Raw genomic sequence first — 22,541 nt, forward strand, 5'->3', positions numbered from 1 at the left:
ATGCGCAAGGTACAGCAATCAGAAACAACAGTGCAAGTATGTGCAGTAGCAGTACAATTTTCTGACACACAAAACAGATACAATAGAGTAGCGCCCATTTAAGCGTTCTTCACACGCCGACCAGCATCAGCAAAGCAAGCTTCATTGTCACACACAGGAAAGACCAGTGCACACTAGCAGAAGTGCAAACTTTCCTTACACACAGAGATCAGGGCCAGGATAGGGAGTGATAATTTATCAGAAATACAAAAGAGACACAACAGAGTGGCAGGCAGCACAGTGAACACGCCCTCACTTCCCAATCAAGAAGCACTTTAGGATTTGTACCTCAATGTCCCGCTGGAAATCGAACAAATCAATTCTCTGCCAGTTGCTGCCATCGAGAGCAAGGACGTTCCAGGCCTTTAGACAAAAGAAAGGGGGAGAGATTAGCTAGAAACATTTGGCCACAACAGTGAAACTGGTAGCTGTGCTTCCATCTAAACCCTAAAAGCTATTCCCAATGTCCCTCTTGCTTCCAGAGGGTTTCCATGTGTTTCTTCCTGTATAGCTTGTTACTCACATTCACTGACTGAGAAGAAATGGTTATCTGGGTCTGACGGACATCATCTAACACCTTAGAGAACACAAGCCGCAATTCTCTTAAGAGCCCATCATGTACTGTAGGTTAGGGCCGCACTATAGCTCTGGCTCTGTAAGGGCATGTAGTACATTTCAGGTCAGAGGGACTATAATGAACACAAGCTCCTATTTTATAAGTGCTAATGATGCACTGGAGGTTTAGGTATCATCACACTATACATAAGCTCGCCCTCTCTCTCTGTAAGGAGTCCCCATATTCAGCAGAGCATCATACTGAAGATAAGCTTCTGGTCTACAAGGGGCATCGTAGATTACTGGTTTGAAGCTCCACAGAGAACACAAACTCCTACTTGCCAAGGGCTGGAGTCTGCAAAGGTTTCTGAAGTTTACTACCCGACTGACTGAAGAAAGATAAACTCCACGAGAAGCAACAGGGCAACCCTGCACATAATATAAACACCAGGCTACTCCAACGAGTAGCTTGTGAGCTACTGGTAGATCTCCAGTTACATGTGAGCAGCTCTCATGTGTGCAGTCCAGCCTACTAAATTGGAAGCTTTTGTTTAGTTGAAGTAATATATGTCTACCAAAACCGAGAAGTGTGTATTTGGTATGAAAATGTGTGTATTTTCAGAAACCATAATTTCCAAAATCTATTTACTTCTGATATTTGAATGATAACTCATGCAGCCGTAAGACATTTATTACTATTATTATTACTTTGGTCCCAGGGGGCATTGCATCTGTGGCTGTTATGTATTACCCATGTAGAGGCATTCCAAATTGACTACTCCAGTGTATAAAACCGCAAAATGGTATGATGGGGCATGTAGGTTAGCTTTTAGACGATTGTCCCAAGCGATTCGGGTGGGTTCTACGCAGGAGGTAAGGGAACTAAGGTTAGAATATAAGGCAACCCAACTTAGGGCAAAGAAGGCTTTTGATGAGAATAGATGGAGGGACTTGCTGGAAGCAAGCAATGGGAAAAATTGGTGTTGGTTCTGGCACTTGATTAAATGGGGCAATGGCAGTGCCGGCCCGGCCCCAGTTAATAATGTTCCTCCAGAAGTTTGGGTGGCACACTATCATACCCAATTTTCCTCATCTGAAGATAGCACAGGGTACTTGCCCCGTGTAGAGACGGATTTAGTTTTAATTTTTACTATAGCGGAAATTGAGAGAGCTCTTGATTGTGTAGCAGCAGGCAGGGCGCCAGGAACGGATTGTATTCCGGCGGATGTATTTAAGTCCGATCGGAAGAACTGGTTGAATTACATCCTTATTCTTGTTAATGGTCTGGCCAGAGGTACCCCTATTCCGGAATCGTGGCACGGGGCTCAATTCATCCCCATTTACAAAAAGGGGGATCGTGCAAGTCCAACTAATTATCGGCCCATAAGCCTAATAGACACTATAAAAAAATTTGTGGCTAGAGTAGTGCTAAGTGGGGTAAATAGTTGGATAGATGATAATGAAATCCGATCCACCCATCAAGCAGGGTTTCGTTAGCACTATCAACCAAGTTTTTAGATTCATGATGATGTACTGGAATACTGTGGTCTTAGCAGGGGGGACACTTTATTCTGCATTTGTAGACCTTAAATCTGCATTTGATCTAGTCCCCCGCCATAAGTTGTGCGAGACACACTTAGGGAAGCAGGGTTGCCTGCTGAGATCCTATCTTTTATTGTAAAATTACATGAGTTAACATATGCCCACGTACGATGGGGTCAGCAGGGTGAGTTAGCAGATCGTTTTCCTGTGAGCACGAGAGTACAGCAGGGGTGTTTTTTGGCCCATACCCTCTTCTCCTTGTTCATAAAGAATGTCATCTCTTATTATATTGATTATCCCACGGACGCTCCTACTCTTGCTTTATCTAGGGTTCCGCTATTAACATTTGCAGACAACACTTTAATTTTGTCCAAGACGCAATCCGGTCTGCAGCGAGCCCATGATCGATTTAATCTTTTTTGCAGTGACCATGATTTAGCGGTCAACGTTGAAAAGACTAAGTACATGGTCTTGCATAGGTATAAAATAGTGATGGCTAGTGTAGAAATTAATATGTCCTTGGAACAAACTGACTTCTTTACATAACTCGGCGTTACTATGGGCAAACGTATGAACTGGAAGCCACAGCTAGATTTACTAGTCTTAAGGCACAACCAATTAGCAGGGGCCCTTTTAAAAGAATTCCGATTATCCCAGACCAAACCAGTTGGACTGGCCCTTGCCTTATACCAAGGAAAGGTTAGAGTGTCAATGTACGGGCGGAACTATGGGGCTTCGAAAACTTAGCTCCATTAATCGTAGCTCAGAATAAGTTTCTAAGGTCATTGACCGGCCTCCCTCAATCTTCCCCTCTTAGGGCCCTACTTTTAGATCTAGGGTGCATTTCTTTTGAGGACGCTGCGGGTTTCAGACCACTCACTTATTGGTGTCTACTTTGGACTACTTCCGAGTTAACAGCGTATGCAAAAGCTGCTAAGTTTATTAGAGAAGCTGATTAATCTAACAAAATCTCGTGGCTACAAAAGATTAAGGCTATGTAATTAGAAACAGGCCTCATTCATTTGTGGGGGGACCCTGAAGGGAATTCTTTTCCATCTAAACAAGATTTCAAAGTCTTATATAGGGACATGGTTTATCAAAAGTCTCTGTCTTCGGTCTCTGGTGCTTCCCTTACTGACCTCTTCCTTGATTTTAAAAGCAAATACTGGTTGGAGGCCTATTGGGATATTATCACGTGCCCTGAAGACAGAAAATTATTTCATAAATTTAGAGTGGGCACCCTCCCATTAAAACCGTTGATGAAAAAGTGTGGGGAAGTCAAAACAAAAAATGTCATATTTGTGTAACTCAAGATGAGACTTTATCACATGTCCTGTTTGTGTGCCCTGCATAAAAGGGCCCTCGACAGAAGTGGCTAAAACCGGTCTGTAAAATGATCGAAACAAGATCTTGCCATATGGCTCTGCGTATCCTAAAAACAGATCCCACTAAAGTCATAGTTATTGCTATGGCCAAATTCTTAAGCTGGACTTGGGCACTTAGAAGGAATAATTTGCAAGGCACTATGTAACCTGTGTAACAGTATTCTCTAGTTTTCTTTATAGTAAAATAATTTTTTTTTAAATTTAAGACTTCAACTATGCCTAGCCTTATTATGGATTTAAAAAAAGCTTATCATGAATTTTGATATTTTTAGGATATAATAGTTTTAATAGTACTGGCATCTTTTTTTAATCTCTAACGGAATTCTACTATGTTATTCCTTTTAACAATATTTTTATGTCAGTGTGTGCTTTCACATATTTACTGTATTGTTTAAATGTGTCTTTCATGATTGATTAAGATCGAATAAAGACGGAAATTGAATTGGCTACACCTTTGTTACATTAGTGCAGGCAATCCTGTACTGAGGAGATCACGGCTGGTAACCTTGGATAGGGTGGTCACTAATGTAATCTTATCTGATGTGTACAATACTAGTATTACTAGTAGCTCTGGATTATTTTCATTGAACATAAGTAGCTCTTGTTAGTGAAAAAGTTGAAGAACCTTGATATACAGAATAAAAGTGTCTACTATCTCCTTAAGAGGGTCCCAGTTAGAGGTAAAATCCACACGGGCAAAAAAATACCTCCTTATAAATCTTGGTGATGCGTGACTGCAGGTGAGGAAACATACACGGTCTGATAAGCAAGGATAAAAACCCTTGAATCTAGGCAGAGAAAGAGCCAGGCAAAAGTTGTAATAGAGACTCTAATAAAGAATACTGCTGCACAATAGAGCAAAAAACTCAAGGACAAAAACATTTCAAAGCAGCCCAGGAACCTAATTGAAAATAAAGGAATGAATGTGTTGTGACGCAACCATGTCAAGGAAACACCTTTATTTATATGGTCCACGCTGGACAGGATATCACTTTAAAAAGGGCTGGCACCATCGTGAACTAGGACAAACAGACTGAGTAGGTGACCATCTTGGGTATGAATAGTTTAAGGCTAACCATGCATTTTTAAGTGAATGGTGTTTTGTAGCATGTGAAGAACCACCCTTCAACTGACAGCCTTCCTCTTTTGCACTCTCCCTGCTGCCTTCTCGGGCCACCCTTTCACAAGGCCTGTGGGACAGCCATCCGACTGACTGCTGCGGTGTATACGCCAACACTGACAGAGTTGGGCAGGAGAGGACATCTTGCAGTGAGCTTAAGGATCAAAGACGGATCAAAGACGTGCTGCCTTCTCCAAGTCTGCGACTTTCACAAATATACTCCAGTCTCCGGCATGTCTCTTGTTCAGATACACAAGCACCCTATAAGGGCTCATCATAAACTGCAGGTGAGATGCCCCAGAGGCTACATACCAAACTGCTAGCTGTGCAGCAGTGTGTAAAGCTCCTTAGATAGAAGTCTCATGCTGAATATCAGCCCCCACTCTACAAAGGATCATCGGACACAGCACGTTAGGGAACTAAGGTATCTCTGATATGGGGAGTTGCAAATATATCCTCTGGGTCTATGGTACGCTACCTCTTGCTTCATCAATTTTTATTCGCCATACACAACAAGACGTCACAATACACCATGTAAGCACTTCTCAAGAATAAGTATACACACAGGACTTCATTACACAAAATGTGTAACCCAAAAAAGGAAATTTCAATATAATTGCGATCCTCCCATATAAGAATTCATTTTTCTGCCCTAATCACTTAAGCACAATAAAAAATTGCTTGCATTCTAAAGACGTTTCCTGTGAACTAATCATGTACTTTTAAATAATCAGTCCAGATTCCAACAACTTTATTCATTACATTCTTGTCATTATCAAAAAGTAGCTCATGTGAAAACATTTCAGAGATCAAATCCAATTAGTGAGAAACCCCATGATTGCTACTTTTCAAGTACTACATTTCAGTTACTAACGTTCATTAACCATTTAACATTCCCTTACAGGAAAACATTATCACAGTATACCCCAAAATTGGCATCACCCTTATCTGGTGCAGGGATATGGAATACTCAATGTATCTATGCAAACAAATTTCAAAAGAATGCATCTAATGAATAATCGGCAAATAGCTAGTGGAGATTTGGAGGCATCTCAGGGAAAGTTCCTAAGTTCCCAAGTTCCCGGGGCTGGTATGATCAATGTTCCAATCACCTTCAGTCCTCGCCGCACTAAAACAAATACAGTCTGAAATGGTATTTGTTGTCTCCAACCTGTCCTGTTGACTTACCCGAGACACCTGAGCACATCGGCAAAGCGTTACAACATCCAGGAATGAGAATATCCTGTAAAAAAGAGAACATACATTGGTAACTACACTGCAAGCAGGAAAATAAAACAAATTACAGTAAAAAAACACATTAGAGCAAAATGTATCCCTGCTGCATGATGAAGGTAAAGCTGCGTGGCTGGAAAGCAATGCTGACAGTACATGTGGTTAAATCAATAGTATACCTAATTCCAGCCCAATGAACCAAGTGTGCCACTGCAAGAGAAATGCTTACCCCACACTGACCAAGGACCACCAGTGCACGAGCTGGACAGGAAGGGAGCAGTCTGGAAGGAACCCAGCCCCTGGCATTCAGTTACCCAACTAGGGATCAAGGGGGCAGTCAATACAGTGAGGGATTAAAACTTCACCCACCCAACCGTAGACTGCCCTTTCAGTCTTGGGGAGGGAAGCCAGGAAAAAAGGACAGACCAGAGCACTGACACAGACAATGGAAGGAAGAGGCTTCTTGACCCCTGCTGAAGGAAGGAGGGCAGTCCATTCTACTCAACGTCTGGTAACAGGAACATACATACAGACAACTCCAATATCTGTCCATTAGGAAAGCTTGGGAGATGCAGAGGTTATTGGTGGAGGAAGTGGGTACAGTGGGGTGATAGAATCTGTTCTGAGTCTTTTTAAGTGTGGTTTGGCAGCACAGCTTTCTGCCAAATGTACCGTTACCAATATTTATTTTTGCTTTGGTTCCACTCAGGAGTATTACTTTCTCACGTCATGCTATTGGATACTTGGCGTATCATTTAGCCTTCCAGAAGAATTCTATTGGAATAAAACATGGACTATTTTACACCTGCAAAGTACACTCAAACATTAAGTTATTTTTCACATTTAATTATTTTCTAATGTGCATTCTATACAGAAAGCATGACTTTCTTTATTGTGTTCCTCAGCATGGGCAAAAGAAAGAAGGGAAAATGTATGTACCATATGCATTGCATATATTTAAACATCATGTGTGTTGGCACATTATAGCCAGACTTGTTGGCTTTGCACCATATCTTGTGCTGCAGCATCCCTCTTTTCTCTGCACCGAAACACACACACACCACTAGGTCAAGCACTATATCTAGTACCTGCAACAGCCTCTGCTTTTTCAGAATACACACCCACAAATAGTTCTCACTCCAGCACATCCGGACCTACAGCACACCCTACTATTTCAGAAGTGTAAACCACTCACAACGTTCACAGTGCACTTTAACCCGGACTGCATAACTCATATTCTGGCACAAGGACCAAGACAAATCACTGTTAATGCACCTTGATCCTGCACAGCAGCAGCCCCTGCTACCCCTACACAGACACCATGCTGACAATACATCATTTCTCTTTCCTGCACAGCCCCGCTGCCTCATCACTGGGACCCACACTAACTCTCATCCATGTACCTCAAACATGAGATTCAAAGCACCTTGCTATTTTCGTAAGAAGAGTCAGACACAGCTCTTTCGAGGCACATCAGTCGTGAACAGCGACGCCGCCTACTGCCCTATTAAAGACAGTTTGTCACTGCACCACACCATGCCATGAAACCTGCCCTGTAAACACTTCACTGCGACCTACAAACTGCTCTGCCAATGCACTTCACTCCTGACCTGCAGCTGCACCCCTGGCTATTCCAGTGCTGCAGATAGCCGACAGCACAATCCAATCTCCCCCTGCAGGATTGTCCAGAGTAATAGGATTTAAAAGCTAATCTATTCATTAACCCTGCAAGCTGCCCAAGGCGCCTCTGACTGCACTCTAAAGAAGCTGGGCCCAGGTTATTAAGAAGCAACGCACATTTACAGAGGTTAAGGGCTCTGGGGGCGTCTGGTCAAAAACCTACATGTGGGACAACCAGGTCCCTAGAAGGTCTGAATCAGTGCATAATTTGTATTAACAAAAAAGTTAGTGCGAACGCTCTTTTCAGAAGGCCACTGCAGCCTGCATCACTCATTACACCATCCTGCATCACTCATAGCCCCTGCCAGCGCTATTACAGAACCAACACAAGTACTAACCGTCGCACTGCTACATGTGTGACAATTCAAACTATCAAAGCTAGAATAATGGTGTGAGCAACAGATATTAGTCATGTTTAATGTACGTTAACTTATTAAACACGATGGTTGTGCATCTTAAAATTTGACAGACAGCACCACCATGTGTTGGCCTGTTACTAGAGCTGGTTTGGACAATTAGGTGCCGGTGCCGAGCACCGGAAACCACCGGCTCAAATTAACTTTGTCAGGTGCAATGCAAGAACCAGCTGCCAGCAGAGCTTTTCAAGGCATCCTCGGTGACGTTTCACTGGTGTGGTTCGCACAGTCACATGATGCACCAACCCGCCACACTGAAATAGGGTCCATACAAGGGAGTCTACTCACTTAACTCGAACAGTTAATTTTAGTTACTTTTCAATTATTTTACAAGGCAAAAACATTCTTGGTCAGTAATAGAATCACCCACGCCCCCTCATTTCCCAAAGTGTTTCATAGTTCACTCATCAGAACAGTGTTTCAGGGGTGGATAAGTCTATGTCACCCATTTAACGATAATGTCTTGGTCATAGAGCAACAATATCTCCAGTCTTTGGCGTCTATGGCTTGGATCATCTCATACCTCTTACTTTTCACATTTAAAAATACATTGCACTAGCTATTTTGTATTATAAAGGAGGATATGCTTGCTACTTATATAACAGCTCAATGCGGAAATACTCCGGTGTCTTGGGATGATGCAAATATAGTAGTTTAAAAAAAAAGATAAGCCCCCCCCCCGATCCCCTGGGTCATATAGGCCTACATCATTAATTAATGCAGACGCAAAATTATATTCTAAAATAATGGCGACTCGGCTAGTACAAGTTTTTCCGTCGCTCGTATCTCATCATCAGCACGGGTTCCTCCCAGGTAGAAGCACGGTTAACCACTTGCACAGGGTTATATCATTAATAGACTATGCAACCGCACTTCAAAAGAATATTGGCATTATTTTTTTTAAATGCTGAAAAAGCATTCGATCGTGTCACAGAGGCTTTTTTATGGGCTACAATGCGTAAGATGGGGTTTGGACCTCAGTTTCTGCAGGCATTACAAACTATGTACAAGCGCCCTCTGGCTAAAATATGCACCATGGGACACAAATCATCTTTTGTTTATATTACTAGGGGAACACGGCAGGGATGCCCATGTTCTCCCTTGCTTTTCGCTATCTATATCGAGCCATTATTGCAGCTACTAGAATCTACTAATTCCATACAATTAATGCCGGTGGGCGAGTACGAAGTACGCGTTCTTGCTTATGCCGACTATATTGCGGTTGCGACATCGGATCCCGTACAAGCACTAAGTGAGGTTGAACGTTTGACGCAAGCATTTGGACAGGTTACAGGGTAAAAAATTAAACATCTCCAAAACCCAAGTTATTTGTACGATGGGGCTGTGCCCAGGCGAGCCATGAGTAACCCCAGAGGCTAAGTACTTGGGGATTAAAATTAGGATGTCCATCCAGGAGATAATTGATGTAAACTGGACTGATATATTAAGGTCTGTTAAGAGACTGTTAGAAATGGTAGAATGTTTACTTTTGACAATGGTTGGACGTCGTAATGTGTTAAAGATGTGTATACTCCCCAAAGTGCTCTATTATTTTCGGACAGTTCCCCTGGAGTTGACACGGACACAATTAATACAGCTACAATCAATAACGGATAGGTGGATAGGTTTATTTTGGGTGGGAAAAAAGCCAAACGGGCTTCAAAATATATGACGTTACCACTGGTATGTGGTGGGTGGGGAGTTCCAAATTTTATTTATTGTTATTCAGTATGTCTTATACAATATATGCAGTATATGGTAATAGGTGGGGAGACACGGTAGTTTGAATCGCCTAACATCTATCAGATGATATTAGGAAACCAGGCTTGCGAAGCTCTGCTTAAATTCTTTGAACCAAGTTATTTTAAACTTACCAGATTTAAAATTATGACCGCAGTTTATAAGGGATGGAAATGGCTTTGTAAAATCTTGGCTATTAGATGGATTAATTTTTATACACCCCTTGACTCTATGGATATATTCCTGGTGATATTTTTAGGATACAAAGATGAAAACATGGAGAAATAAAGGGGTTCGCCATCTAGGGGATATATTTAAGGATGGAGCATTGGTTTAGTTTATGGATTTAATGGAAATATATGCAATAACCAAGAATGATTTCTTTAAATATTTACAGCTACGTGATTTCCTATATAAACATTGTAGATCACGGGGTATTTTATGTAATGAATTCATTAAAGTTTTGTTAAGAGGGGCAAAGATTGGGATTTTGTATGAAATACTACTTTCAAAGCAATGTGTTGATATTGTAACTCAAGATACAAAATGGCAGACTCGACTGGGCAACTCTGGTGTATTTTTGCAAGAATCGATTGATATGGCGGGTGAAGTAATTTTAACTGCAAACTTATGCACCCAACATTATAAAACTTTGTTTAATTTATACCACACGCCAGTTAAAATGATGAAGTGGGGCGATATCTATGATGGAAAATGTTTTAGGTGTCAAATGGAGGAAGCAGATATTGTCCATATATTTTTCGATTGTAACGCACTTACTCAGTTTTTTTTATGTATCGAGCAATATTGGTTAGAAACAACTAAGGTGCACTGCTCTATAAGTCGGGAACTGGTGCTTTTTGGGGTGGGTAAAGATAGATAAAGTGTACAGAACTGCTATCCTCAGTTATTTTATTTTTATGGCAATGGCGGTAGCTAGATTATGTATTGCCGCGATGTGGCTGAAAACCTGAGGCACCAGCCTACGAAAAGTGGTGAGCTAAGTTTTATTATGTGTATTATCTTGAATTTAATTTGTACGGTATCAAATCTTTGAAGAAAGAACAATTAGGATTGAAGATATGGCAACCTATGCCTCAACATTTGGAGATTTCGCTGTGAAATCATGTTACAATGACATCTATAGCTTTGTTTTGAATTTTTTTTTTCCATTCGTTTTCTTTTTTTCAGTATGCTATGAACTGAATAAAAATATATAATAAAAAAATACATTGCACTGAAAAAAACAGTAAAAAATCTTACATCAATTGAATACAAAAATGAGGTTTTTGGGAAGTGGTCGACGTCGTTTCAATCTCAATTACTAGAGATCATCATCAGGACATAGTAGTATGAGCAACGTGAATTTAAGGAAGGCATGTGTCCATAAGTCTCAGATTATATAGGCATTTAGGAATTGGCAAGCCTCAGGTGCAGGTAACCCTCTCGGGTGGATCGGTGGCGAACGAGAGTCTCAGTATTTGAGTTGGGCGCATCAAAGTTTACGTAGTGTGAGGTTGGACATACCGTATTTACAGAGTTAGTGGAAGTACGGCGGTTCTTAAATTGCAACATGTGTTAGCGTGCTTCACAGGGGGGAAAGGAGGTAATTTGGTCAGCTATAACATGACGTTGAACTTTATTTTGTCGCGTACTGGCTTCTGGTTGCACCGGTATCGTCTGGTGTCTGCGAGGAAACAATCTCTCACAGAGAATCTTGTGAGCCACCGATCCACCTGAGAGGGTTGCCAGCACCTGATGCTTGTCAATTCCAAAACGCCTATATGATCTGAGAATTAATGGACACATGCCTTCCTTAAATTCACGTGGCTCATACTACTATGTCCTTATGATGATCTCTAGTAATTGAGATCGAAACGCCATCAACCACTTCCAAAAAACCTAAGTTTTGTATTCAATTGATTTAAGATTTTTTACTGTTTTTTCAATGCAATGTATTTTTAAATGTTCACTATCACTCCCATCACTTCACGCACTTTCACAATTATGTGTGAGCACTGGATCTACCACTTACATATATGATACTCTATTTATGACAATAATAATACGATACTCTATTTATGACAATAATAAATGAGATATCTTTGAAAACCTTGTATACTAACGTATTCTACAGTCCTGTGGGACTGTCTCCTAAGTAACATTTTCATTAAATCATTAGTAGCCTAGGCTACCCTGAGGACCTTTTCTGGCCTCAGACCTCTGTTTCGTACACCATCTTAACGACCCCCGTTCTCAATTCTGGAGTACTCTTGTTTTCTAAAACACAGGCTCGGGTGTACGCGACACATGGAGGAGGGATTTGAAGTGCTACACTTCATGTTAAGAGTCGCCCCCGTCCAAGCACAAATGCAGTAGTGGGTTTCTCAGTACACATGTTTATTTAAGTTTCCTGTTCGTGTTCCAAACTCTGCTCCATAATTTTTAATTAATATATAGTATTCATATATTAATTATATATGCGTGCTGCATGGCAAAATACTTTATAAGGTCTTAAAGGCGAGACCTATTGGCTATGCCAATGCTTGTTCCGTTTACAGACAATACGGCGCCAGTTCAATCGGAATACCCTTTGAGATGGGCGCTACAGTCAGTGAGCTATTTGGTAATTTGGCTCAGTTGTGACGGGGAGGTACTCTGGGGATTTAACTATGGGAAAGTAGTGGCCTGGCTTTAGGATAAAATCCCAACATGGAACAGACTCCCTCTGTGGTTGTCGTCTTGGAAGAAGTCTTTGTAGTCATGAGATAGGGGACTCCTCCCTTGGACGATAGTGCGCATGGGCATTGGCTCCGTCATTAGATTGTTTTTCGCCATGATGGGAAATGATGGAGTTTTTAGAAAGAAGAAAGGATGTCCATACGTGTATATCTAATTAAGATAGAACTGGAACAGATACAGGCCCCTGGGAGGCGGGTGGACGTGTAAGAATCTGCAGCTCTACATGCCAAGAACAGATGCATACTGGTAGGTAGCATTTTCCGTTCGAGGCATATGAGCTGCAGATCTTACATTGTGCATAGATTGTACAGCAGTGTCTCCTCTTAGCGATGGTCACCTGTATCTGTTGCAATAGTTTGAAACAGTGTTTTGAGGACAGCTTGGCCTACTGCAGCTTGCTGCTTAGCTTGCACATCAACACAATATTGTTTAGTGAAGGTGTGTGTTGTAGACCATGTTGCTGCCTTGCAGATGTCTTCTAGGGGAATGTTCCCCAAGAAAGCCATGCAGGCTTCTTGTTTGCGTGTGGAGTGCGCTCTAGGAGGAACTGTTAATGTACGTTTTGCTTTTTGATAGCATATTTGTATACATTTTACAATCCACCTTGCAATTCCAGCTTTAGAGATGGGGTTGCCTTTATGTGGTGAGAGAAAGCTACAAACAATTGCTTTGTTTTGCGAAAGGATTTGGTCCGATCTATATAATAGAGGAGAGCTCTTTTAACATTTAGTGTGTGTAGAGCTCTTTCTGCTACAGAGTCTGGATTTTGGAAAAACACTGGTAACTCTACAGATTGGTTTAAATGAAACGGAGTAATGACTTTTGGAAGGAATTTGGGATTTGTCCTGAGAACAACTTTATTACGGTGTAATTGTAAAAATGGTTCTTCTATAGTGAAAGCTTTAATCTCACTTACTCTCCTAAGAGAGGTAATAGCTACTAGAAAAGCTGTTTTTCATGTGAGGAATTGCAGTTCACATTTGTGTAGTGGTTCAAAAAGGTGGTCCCTTGAGTCTTGTAAGAACAATTTTTAGGTTCCACACTTTAGAGGGTGGTAACCTGGGAGGAATGGTTCTTTTTAATCCTTCCATAAATGCTTTAATAGCAGGCACTCTAAATAGAGACAGATGTTGTCTATTTTGTAAATATGCTGCAATTGCTGCCAGATGTAGGTGTATAGATGAATATGCCAAGTTACATCTTTGTAAATGTAGAAGGTAACAAATGATATTTTGGATGGAAGCATCTAGGGGATCAATTTGGTTATTGTTGCAGTAAATGGCAAATCTTTTCCATTTAGCAGCATAGCAAGCTCTAGTAGTAGGTCTCCTGGCTTCCTTAATGATATTCATACAGTCTGGTGGTACGTTAAGATAACCAAACTCTAAGACCTCAAAAGCCAGATCGCCAGACTCAGTTGACTTGGGTCTGGATGTCTGATGTCTCCATGGTTCTGCGTTAGCAGGGATGGTGTCAGACCTGGTGTGGAACTAGGGATAGTTCTAGCCGAGTTGTATACCACGGTTGGTGTGCTACTAAAATAAGTTTGAGCGACTGTTGTCGTAGCTTGAGCACTATTAGTGGTATTAGTATTAGTGGTATGGGCGGAAAAGCTTACGCAAATCTGCCTGACCAGTTCATCCATATCGCATTGCCCTTGGACAGCGGGTGTGGAAACCTGGCGGCGAAGGTTGGGCATTTTGCGTTTTCGTGTGTGGCGAACAGATCTATGTCTGGATGACCACACCTGTGAAAGAATGGTTAAAGAACTTGCGGATGTAGTTCCCATTCATGAATGTGTTGGGTCTGTCGACTTAACAGATCGGCTATCTGATTGTGAACTCCTGGAAGGTGTTCTGCTAACAGATATAGGTTTTGTGGAATGGCCCATCTCCAAATGTTCTGTGCAAGCTGGGACAGCTGTAGAGTGTGTCCCCCCTTCCCCCCTTTGTTTGTATATAGTACATAGCTGTCATGTTGTCCGTCCGGATTAAGACAGCTTTGTTTTGTACTTGTACTTGGAATGTTTTGAGTGCTAAGAATATTGCTAGCAGCTCTAGGTGATTGATATGGAATGATTTTTGTTGATTGTTCCATTGCCCTTGAGTTGTATGAAGTAGGAGATGGGATCCCCATCCTGTGAGAGATGCGTCTGCTGTAACTACTATTTGTGGAACAGGTTAGAGGAATGGCTGCCCTTTCGTCAAGTTTTTGGTGTGCCACCACTGCAGAGAGCGATGTGTGCGGCTGTCTACCAACACCAGGTCTGTTAGTTGTCCTTGAGCCTGGTTCCACTGTTGTGCTAGACATTCCTCTAACGGACGCATTTGCAGTCTTGCATATGGTATAATGAATATGCAAGATGCCATCATGCCGATTAGTCTCATGAACACTCTGGCTGGGGGAGAGTGCTGATGTTGGAACTTTGTGACTAAGGCTTGAATGCTCTGTATCCTTCCTGGACTGGGATACGATAGATGTAGAAGTGTCTTTTGTAGCCCCTAAATAGTGAAGGATAGGAGAGGGCTGTAGGTGCGACTTGGTGTAGTTGATTGTGAACCCTAAGTCATGCAATGTTTGAATTGTCTGATTTGTGTGTTGGACACACGGATTGAATGACTTGGCCTTTATGAGCCAATCGTCTAGATAAGGGAAGACATGTATGTGTTGTCTTCTGAGATGTGCTGCTACCACTGCTAGGCCCTTTGTGAACACTCTTGGTGCAGTTGTTACCCTGAATGGAAGGTCTTTGAATTGATAATGCGGTCCTTCCAGTACAAACCTCAGATACTTCCTGTGAGAAGGATGTATAGAAATGTGAAAGCAGGCGTCTTTTAGATCTAGTGTTGTAAGGAAGTCACCTTGTTGCAGCAATGGGAGCACTTGTTGTAAAGGGATCATATGAAAATGATCTGAGTGTAAATAGTGATTGAGGAGCCTGAGGTAGAGAATTGGTCTTAGTGTTCCGTCCTTTTTGGGTATTAGAAAATACAGCGAGTAAAACCCTGCTTCTTGATGTTGTAAAGGAACTATTTCTATTGTGTCTTTTTGAAAAAGTGATAGGACTTCTTGTTTGAGCAGCGCAAGATGTTCTGCAGACATTGGACGTTGTCTGGGTGGTATGTGTGGAAGGGTAGCTGTAAGTTCAAGGCAGTAGCCATACTGGATAATTTGTCTTACCCACCTGTCTGTTGTGATGGAATTTCAGACAGGTAGGAACTGTGTTTGTCTACCCCCCACAGGAGTGGAGTGCTGTTGGGGGAGCAGAGGGAAGTCACTGTTTTGTGGTGGAAGAGGTTCGATTATTGTTGTTGCCTCTATAGCCTCCTCTACAATATTCTTTACTGGAAGATGCCTGTGTATTATACTTGGAAGGAAGCTGTATTGTCTGCTCCAGTTTGTTTGGAGCTTCCTCTACAGAAGAAGCGACAAAAGGAGCCTCTAGCTTGTGTGGATTGCAAAGCTCTCAGATTTGGCTGTATCTTTATCTTTTTTCATTTTCTCAAGTGCTGTGTCTACCTCTGATCCAAACAATTGATGTTGGTTGAATGGCTGATTTAAGATGGTAGTTTGCACTTCCTGCTTAAATCCTGAAATGCGTAGCCACGCATGACGTCTAAGTAGGACACTAGTGTTTACAGCTCTCGATGCAGTGTCTGCTACATCAAATGAACACTTGATTGAGGCATTTGAAATTAACCTGCCTTCTTGTATAAGGCTGTTTGCCTGTGCCTTATATTGGTCAGGTAGATGTTGTAGTCATTTTTCTAACTGAACATAATGAGCCCTGTCATATCTTGCAAGGAGGGCTTGCGTGTTAGCTATACGCCATGTATTAGTAGCTTGTGCAGCTATCCTTTTGCCTGAAGCATCTATCACTTTAGATTCTTTATCAGGGGGTGGTGCTTCACCTGATGTCTGTGAGTTTGCTCTTTTCCTAGTATTTGAGACAACTAGGGAATCTAAGAGTAGCTGCCCTTTAATGTAGGCGGGATCACCAGGAACAGGCCTGTACTTTTTCTCAACTCTAGGGTTTAGGATCCTAGCACGTACAGGATCTTTAAATACCTCTGGAGCATGCTTGATGACCCCTTTGATCATAGGAAGAATTTGATTGTTCAAATGCATCTAATTAAAAATCTTCCTATGCCTCATCTGAATGCATAGTGACCCTATGATAAATGGCAGCCCTGTTCAGTAAGTGCCCAAAACCAATATTGTCTTCTGGAGGAGAAGGCTTAGATGGATATGACTGTGGGTCAGGAATGTCTGGCACATCTTATGTATTTGGATACTCCCAATCTGGATCATCAACAGGTTAGGGAAAAGGCTCATCTGGGTCTACCCCTCCTCCTATGCGATACTCATCATCATTTTGAGGTGTATGTGGTGAAGAATGAGGAGGAGAGTGTTCAGGAGAATTTTGAGGTGAATTGTTAGGAGGTACAGGAGATGAAGGAGAAGGAAGTATAGGAGGAGAAGGGTGCATAGGAGATGTGGCAGAGTCCTTCTTCTTGACAGGCACTGCAGGTGTAGGTGCTGTGTCTAATTTCCTCTTCCTGTGTGGTGTAGTGGATACATGACCTGTGTTTGGGGCAATGTAGATCTTCTTTTGTAGAGGATCAGGTTGGAAAAGTTCTTCTCCTTGTGGAACCTTTACCGGTGCCGATTTTTTCGGTTCTGGGCGTGGTTGCTGCTTATCTTTAGCCTTAGGAGTTGTAACTGTGTCTTTTGGCATAGATTTTGGCACCGAAGGTGTTATTTTTCGAGTCGTAGGCTGTTTCGAGGGCTTGGGCGCATCGGAATCAGGCCTTGTAGGCTTCGAAGCGTCAGACGCTGGCTTCATAGTTTTGTCTTTAGAAGTCGACGGTTTCGGAGCCGAGACTTCTTTTGGTTTTGGTGCCGAGGGAGCTGGTGGGATCGGCACATTCGGCTTGCTCTGTAAGCAGTTACCGGAAGGCTTGAGTATTTCTTCGGAGCCGGGTTCGATGGCGGGGCTTTCGAAATGTGTTTTCGGTCGCAACTGGGACCCGGAGGCAGAGTGTTGACTTTTGCCTTCGATTTGGGTGGTGGGTATGGGACAAGGGCAGTAGTACTCCCGCGCTGACCCGATGGTATGGAGTCATCTGAGTCGTCTGCCTCTGATACGATTTGGAGATTGTCTGAATCTTCTTTGGGAATGAGCGGAACTTCTTCGTCGAAGATATCCTCTGGTTCCGAGGCCGATCTCTGCATGTCGTGTCGAAGGGCCCTCCGATCTCGAATGGTTTTCTTGGATCGAAAGGACGCACAGAGGTGTAGGCCTCACGACCTGGATAAGCCCAACGGTCTGCGACGACGACCGGAATCGAGTTGGAGTCGAGACGATGTTTGTCGATATCGAAAGTAGTCTGGTGAAGTTTGAATACGTTTTTACGCGTCAAAGTACTTGAAAAGTACATTTCGAACCGGAGCGGAAAAGTTTCATCCGAACCCAGTGGCGGAAAAAAACAATCTAAGGATGGAGCCGATGCCCATGCACACTATCGTCTAAGGGAGGAGTCACCTATCTCGTGACTACAAATATTTCTTCCAAGACGACAACAACATGACATCATCCGAGCCCAACACCCGGTGGCGATCTAATGCACAGTGTAAGATCTGCAGCTCATATGCCTCGAACATAATTGTTTTACCCATATTTCTGTATCCATTTAACAATGTTTCCATGCCACTTCCTTCTAATTTTTTCCAGCTCCTGCGATGCAATTTGATGTAGCTTGCATGGGCTGGCAAGCAACAAAGAATTGCCTGGGATATACTTGCACTCCCCTTTCGTCAAGGGGGTCTCAATGGACCAGGCATGTCACTGTATGCATTATGCGAGCAGGCTCAATACTTACACTATTGGCTTTATCCTACAAGGTTTCAGACACACACACAGAAAGTGTGGCTCACTGGTTAGAGGAGGCATACCCTGAAGCAGAGGTAAGACCCGGGACCAGGGTTCAATTCCCGACGCGGCAGGGTCTGAGTCCAAGTGTCCACGGACTCGATAATTCTCACTTCGGTGCCTACTCGAATCACGGGTTCACACTCTGCAACTCTGGGCAATAGCTTGCTTAAACTCCACTAAAGCCCCCCCGCGGTGGGATGCCTGGCTTTCACCTTGGGGATGCCCAGTACGGGTTATCTCACAGGGAAAAAGCCAGGACGGGTTCCCAATGCAAGCGCCGAGATGCCCTAGGGTAAGTCGAGCGCTATATAAGAACACACATACATACATACACAGCAGTGGAGACAGATGCTGCCTCTCCCTGGCCGCTCAGCACTGCACTATACCAAAATTACAAGCCTCCACTAAAGCAAATAGATACAGGGGAATGTCTCAGATGGGCATGAAATGGCCTGTGTCGCTAAGCCAAACACAACAAGAATTGGCATAGCCAATAGGTCTCGCCTTTGGGACCTTATAAGTGCTTAGCCATGCAACAGTTAATGTTGCACCCAGGATATTGTGCTGGATAACTTAACACTTATAAGGTCCCAAAGGCAAGACCTATCGGCTATGCCAATGCTTGTTCTTCTAGTACTGAAAAGCCTCAGGCCCGCTTCCTTTTTCCTCAAAGGCCTCCGTAAAGTGGCCAGGAGTGTCTGGATACCTTAATGACATGTGGTGTCCATGAGAGTGAGGGAAATTCTGCATTTCTCTGGCAGCCTATTTCAGACCAAAATGTAGAAAAACTCAGAAATAAACAAATTATTTTATTGGTGTGAATATGTTTCATAGGCTGCACAGAATAATCACCATGACCTTTAACCCACAGAGGATGGAAAGGACTCGAAAACAGTCCAACTAAGACCACATACGATCCCTCCCCAGATTACATTCACAAAGAAAAGCATAGGCATTCTATATTAAAATGGAACAGCTGAACAGAGTACGTTTAAATGATGCCTGCCACCCCCCTAACTCCCCCCAACCCGGAAATAAATTCTGCTGGCTGAGCCCAGAGGGAACCTGGCCTGGTTATTCGGTCGTTTGTGAGGTGGGGGAAGCAGCGTGTCCCTGTAATGGCACAGTCAACATAAAAACGTTAGACTAGCATGCAACCAAAAGTCAAATGGATAATGTTGGCGAGAAGTGTAAAGCACCAATGGGCCCCAGAGAAGATCACTATGGCTTTTACAAGGAAGGCAGCAGAGATTGAGCAAATTCATTAGAAGTGAGTCGCAAGCTCAAGAATGTTCTACTGTGGAGAGAAGTGTGAATGAACGTACAACAGAGTGTACGCGTGTAAGCGGCAAAGTGTGGGAAAAGGGCAGTGTCTACACACCGTGCCCCACCACAGCATAGTCACTCTGAGGCTCTCAAAACCAACAAAGGATAATATTAAATCAGCACAGCTCACCGAGAGACGATAATACATCAAAACGTCTCTACAGTCCAGAGTAAACCCTATAGCGAAGAGAGTACTCTAAAAATAACGCCACATAAAAACTAAAATTTACCGCCCACCAAGTCCTTCTATTTGGTAGGAGGTCTCGTGTAAGGAAATTCATTGATACCCCATCTCAGAACCACGTGCGACCCTCACTGAGGAAGTGATTCTTGAGACTGGAGCATTCACAGTTCCAAACACATAGCCCTCTCCTTGCAGATCTCCGCCAGAGGTGCAGCTGCCGAGGAACAACACGTAGTTTAACACTTGCGTTGTTTAATGGAGTGCGGTACCCCGTGGGTGTGACCACCGCTCCCTCTGCCCCACCGATCTCACTTTCTCGGTGGGCTTGAGCATCTGGAATGCGGATCTGGCAGTCGCGAGGGACATTTCTCCCATACCAGAGTAAAAATTAATAACTAGCCAGCTTCTAAAGCGAGGCTTCGCCCTGGCTTGCATAATGCTGAGTCGACTAACCCTGTGAACCACACACTGAGGAAGACTGCAATCGTCTTGAGGATGCATTTGTACTCAACTATGGAAATGCACGACTTATACAAATCAAAACAAGCGCGGCCCTCGTGCATCTACAGCATTTACCTTACGGGAGCGAGCCGTGGCAGGCTAATAGATGGCGCCGCTGCTTGCTTCTGTGAGGCAAACGCTGCACATGCACAAGGGCTCATTGGAAACAGTGCAGAACATGCACGAGTTTCAACAAAAGCCAGGAGCGATTTCAAGAGGTCACTCGAAAGCAGCTCTTGCGCACAGCGTAGTCGAGACCTAAAAATATATACGCTCCGTCTTCCATTAACATGCAACCCAATGCTGCCTGCATTACAAGTTGCATGCAAGAAGGAATTAATTACTTACGCAGACTTCTACCCTGGTGGACATTTTATTCTCCCCTTTGCCTCGGACGTTGCTCTGCGATCCCCGGTATTAGACACCAGGCTCCATCATCAGCTACGTGCCCCATGAAGGGCTTTACAGGACACATTCCTTGAGCCACTGCAACAGTTGCATGCACTTGAACATATGTGGACTACAGCCTCACCAAGTAAACTAATCACTAGATTGTATGACAAAATGCAGGTCAAAGCACCCATCCACACTCTAGCCGCCCGTGAACTGTGGGTTCGAGATATAAACGCTCCCATCACAGATTAGCAGAGGAAATATTGCTGTAAACATACTGCTGCTCTCTCACCCAATTAAAGATTGCGACTTATCCATTTTAAATTCCTTCTTAAACAGCAACACAATTGCAACACATGGATTAATAAGAGAGGCATGCTGCAGGAGATGCCAGACTCCTCAGGTCACTTTTCTACATCTCGCCTGGGATTGCCCACTGGTGATGAAATACTGGCTGACTGCACTCTTCACTCTGGGGCAGATAGTTGGGCACTCAGTTCCACAGGATCCCACTGGTGTGTCTTTGGGGTGTGTGAAAGACCTCCAGTCTGACACTCGCCGTTTAACAACTATGCTTTTACTGCTAGCAAAAAGTCTAGTTGCTATGCATTGGGGAGGGAAACAGGCGCCCAAAGCTAAGTCCTGGTTACAGGATGCGACTTACTGTCAGGAACAAGTGGCAAACTACTGGGAACAAATGCCACAGACTTAACACCCCAAAGATAATAGGGAACCGCTACTACTGTACTTATGTCTGCAGGTTTCTCCTCCTGGACCACCTCCAGAGAAGAGCTGCCCTTTAGATGCCAGGGCCTCGGAGCCTGGACCAATGGCTTTCCTGTAGACATCCAAAAAAACAGTCGAGGAAGTATAGAGGCAGTAGTGATAGAATCACTGTAAATATACATGTGTTCAAATGCTCCATTTGCCCCATTTCCTTGAATTAGCATATAACTGCTGATTGCCCCATGTGTCAACAACCGTAAGCGTCTAACAAAAGAGGATGCCTGCCTCTTTTTTTTGCTGAATTAATTTCAACTTGATTACTTAATCAGCTATGTCAGAAAAGAATGTAAAACTATTTTTATGGTCTTGATCTGCCATACACCACCCCCTCTCCGTTTCACTATTCCTTTCAATTTTGCTTTAATTTCTGGTTGTATAATATGGTAGCTGTTAATGCCTGATATAGTTAAGGCTGCAGCCTTCTTTTGCTCACTGCTGTAAGTACCAAAAAAAGCAATTAAAAATAAATCTTCAAATAGATCCCCCTGAACACCAGGCGTTCCGTAATTCAGGCCCCAATGCCAAGCTGATTAGGCTACGGAAATGTACTCTATGCTGGGATCCCCACTCTCCTTCTGCACAGACCCCCAGACCATACTACACTCTACTACCACTCGTCCTCAACCTCCCCAGACGGACCCACATCATCCCCACATCAGAAAACTCCACTGGCTCCCCATACAGAAGAGATGTCCATTCAAGCCGATGATTCACGCCTACAAAGCACTGCACAACCAAAGACCAGCCTACATCAACCATCGCCTGAGCTTCCCACACCCTACCAAACATCAACGCTCCGCCTCCCTTTAATTTGCACACAACCCCAGCATCCATCGAAGCAACAACGGAGGACGCTCTTTCTCCTAACTGTTGTAAGCAGGGGAAACCCAATAAACCCTTGTAGGCTTGGGCAACGTATAATTCAACACAAAGGGGTGCTACAAGGGATTTGTTTTTGGATCAT

General features: G+C 43.3%; 1 protein-coding gene across 1 annotated transcript in view; it reads right to left on the reverse strand.

Annotated features, from left to right (window-relative positions):
- Nucleotides 1–22,541, reverse strand: part of FBXL20 (F-box and leucine rich repeat protein 20) — a 658,452-nt gene that overhangs the window by 424,189 nt on the left and 211,722 nt on the right. Inside the window, exons 3-4 of the mRNA XM_086924342.1 lie at nt 5,830–5,884; nt 328–402 (exon numbers count right to left, since the gene is read on the reverse strand). Of these exons, the coding sequence (XP_086780468.1) occupies nt 328–402; nt 5,830–5,884 (130 nt within the window). The remainder of the gene's footprint in view (nt 1–327; nt 403–5,829; nt 5,885–22,541) is intronic.

This window comes from Lissotriton vulgaris, chromosome 5 (assembly GCF_964263255.1).
Source record: "Lissotriton vulgaris chromosome 5, aLisVul1.2, whole genome shotgun sequence".
In the NCBI taxonomy this organism is placed as follows: Eukaryota; Metazoa; Chordata; class Amphibia; order Caudata; family Salamandridae; genus Lissotriton; species Lissotriton vulgaris.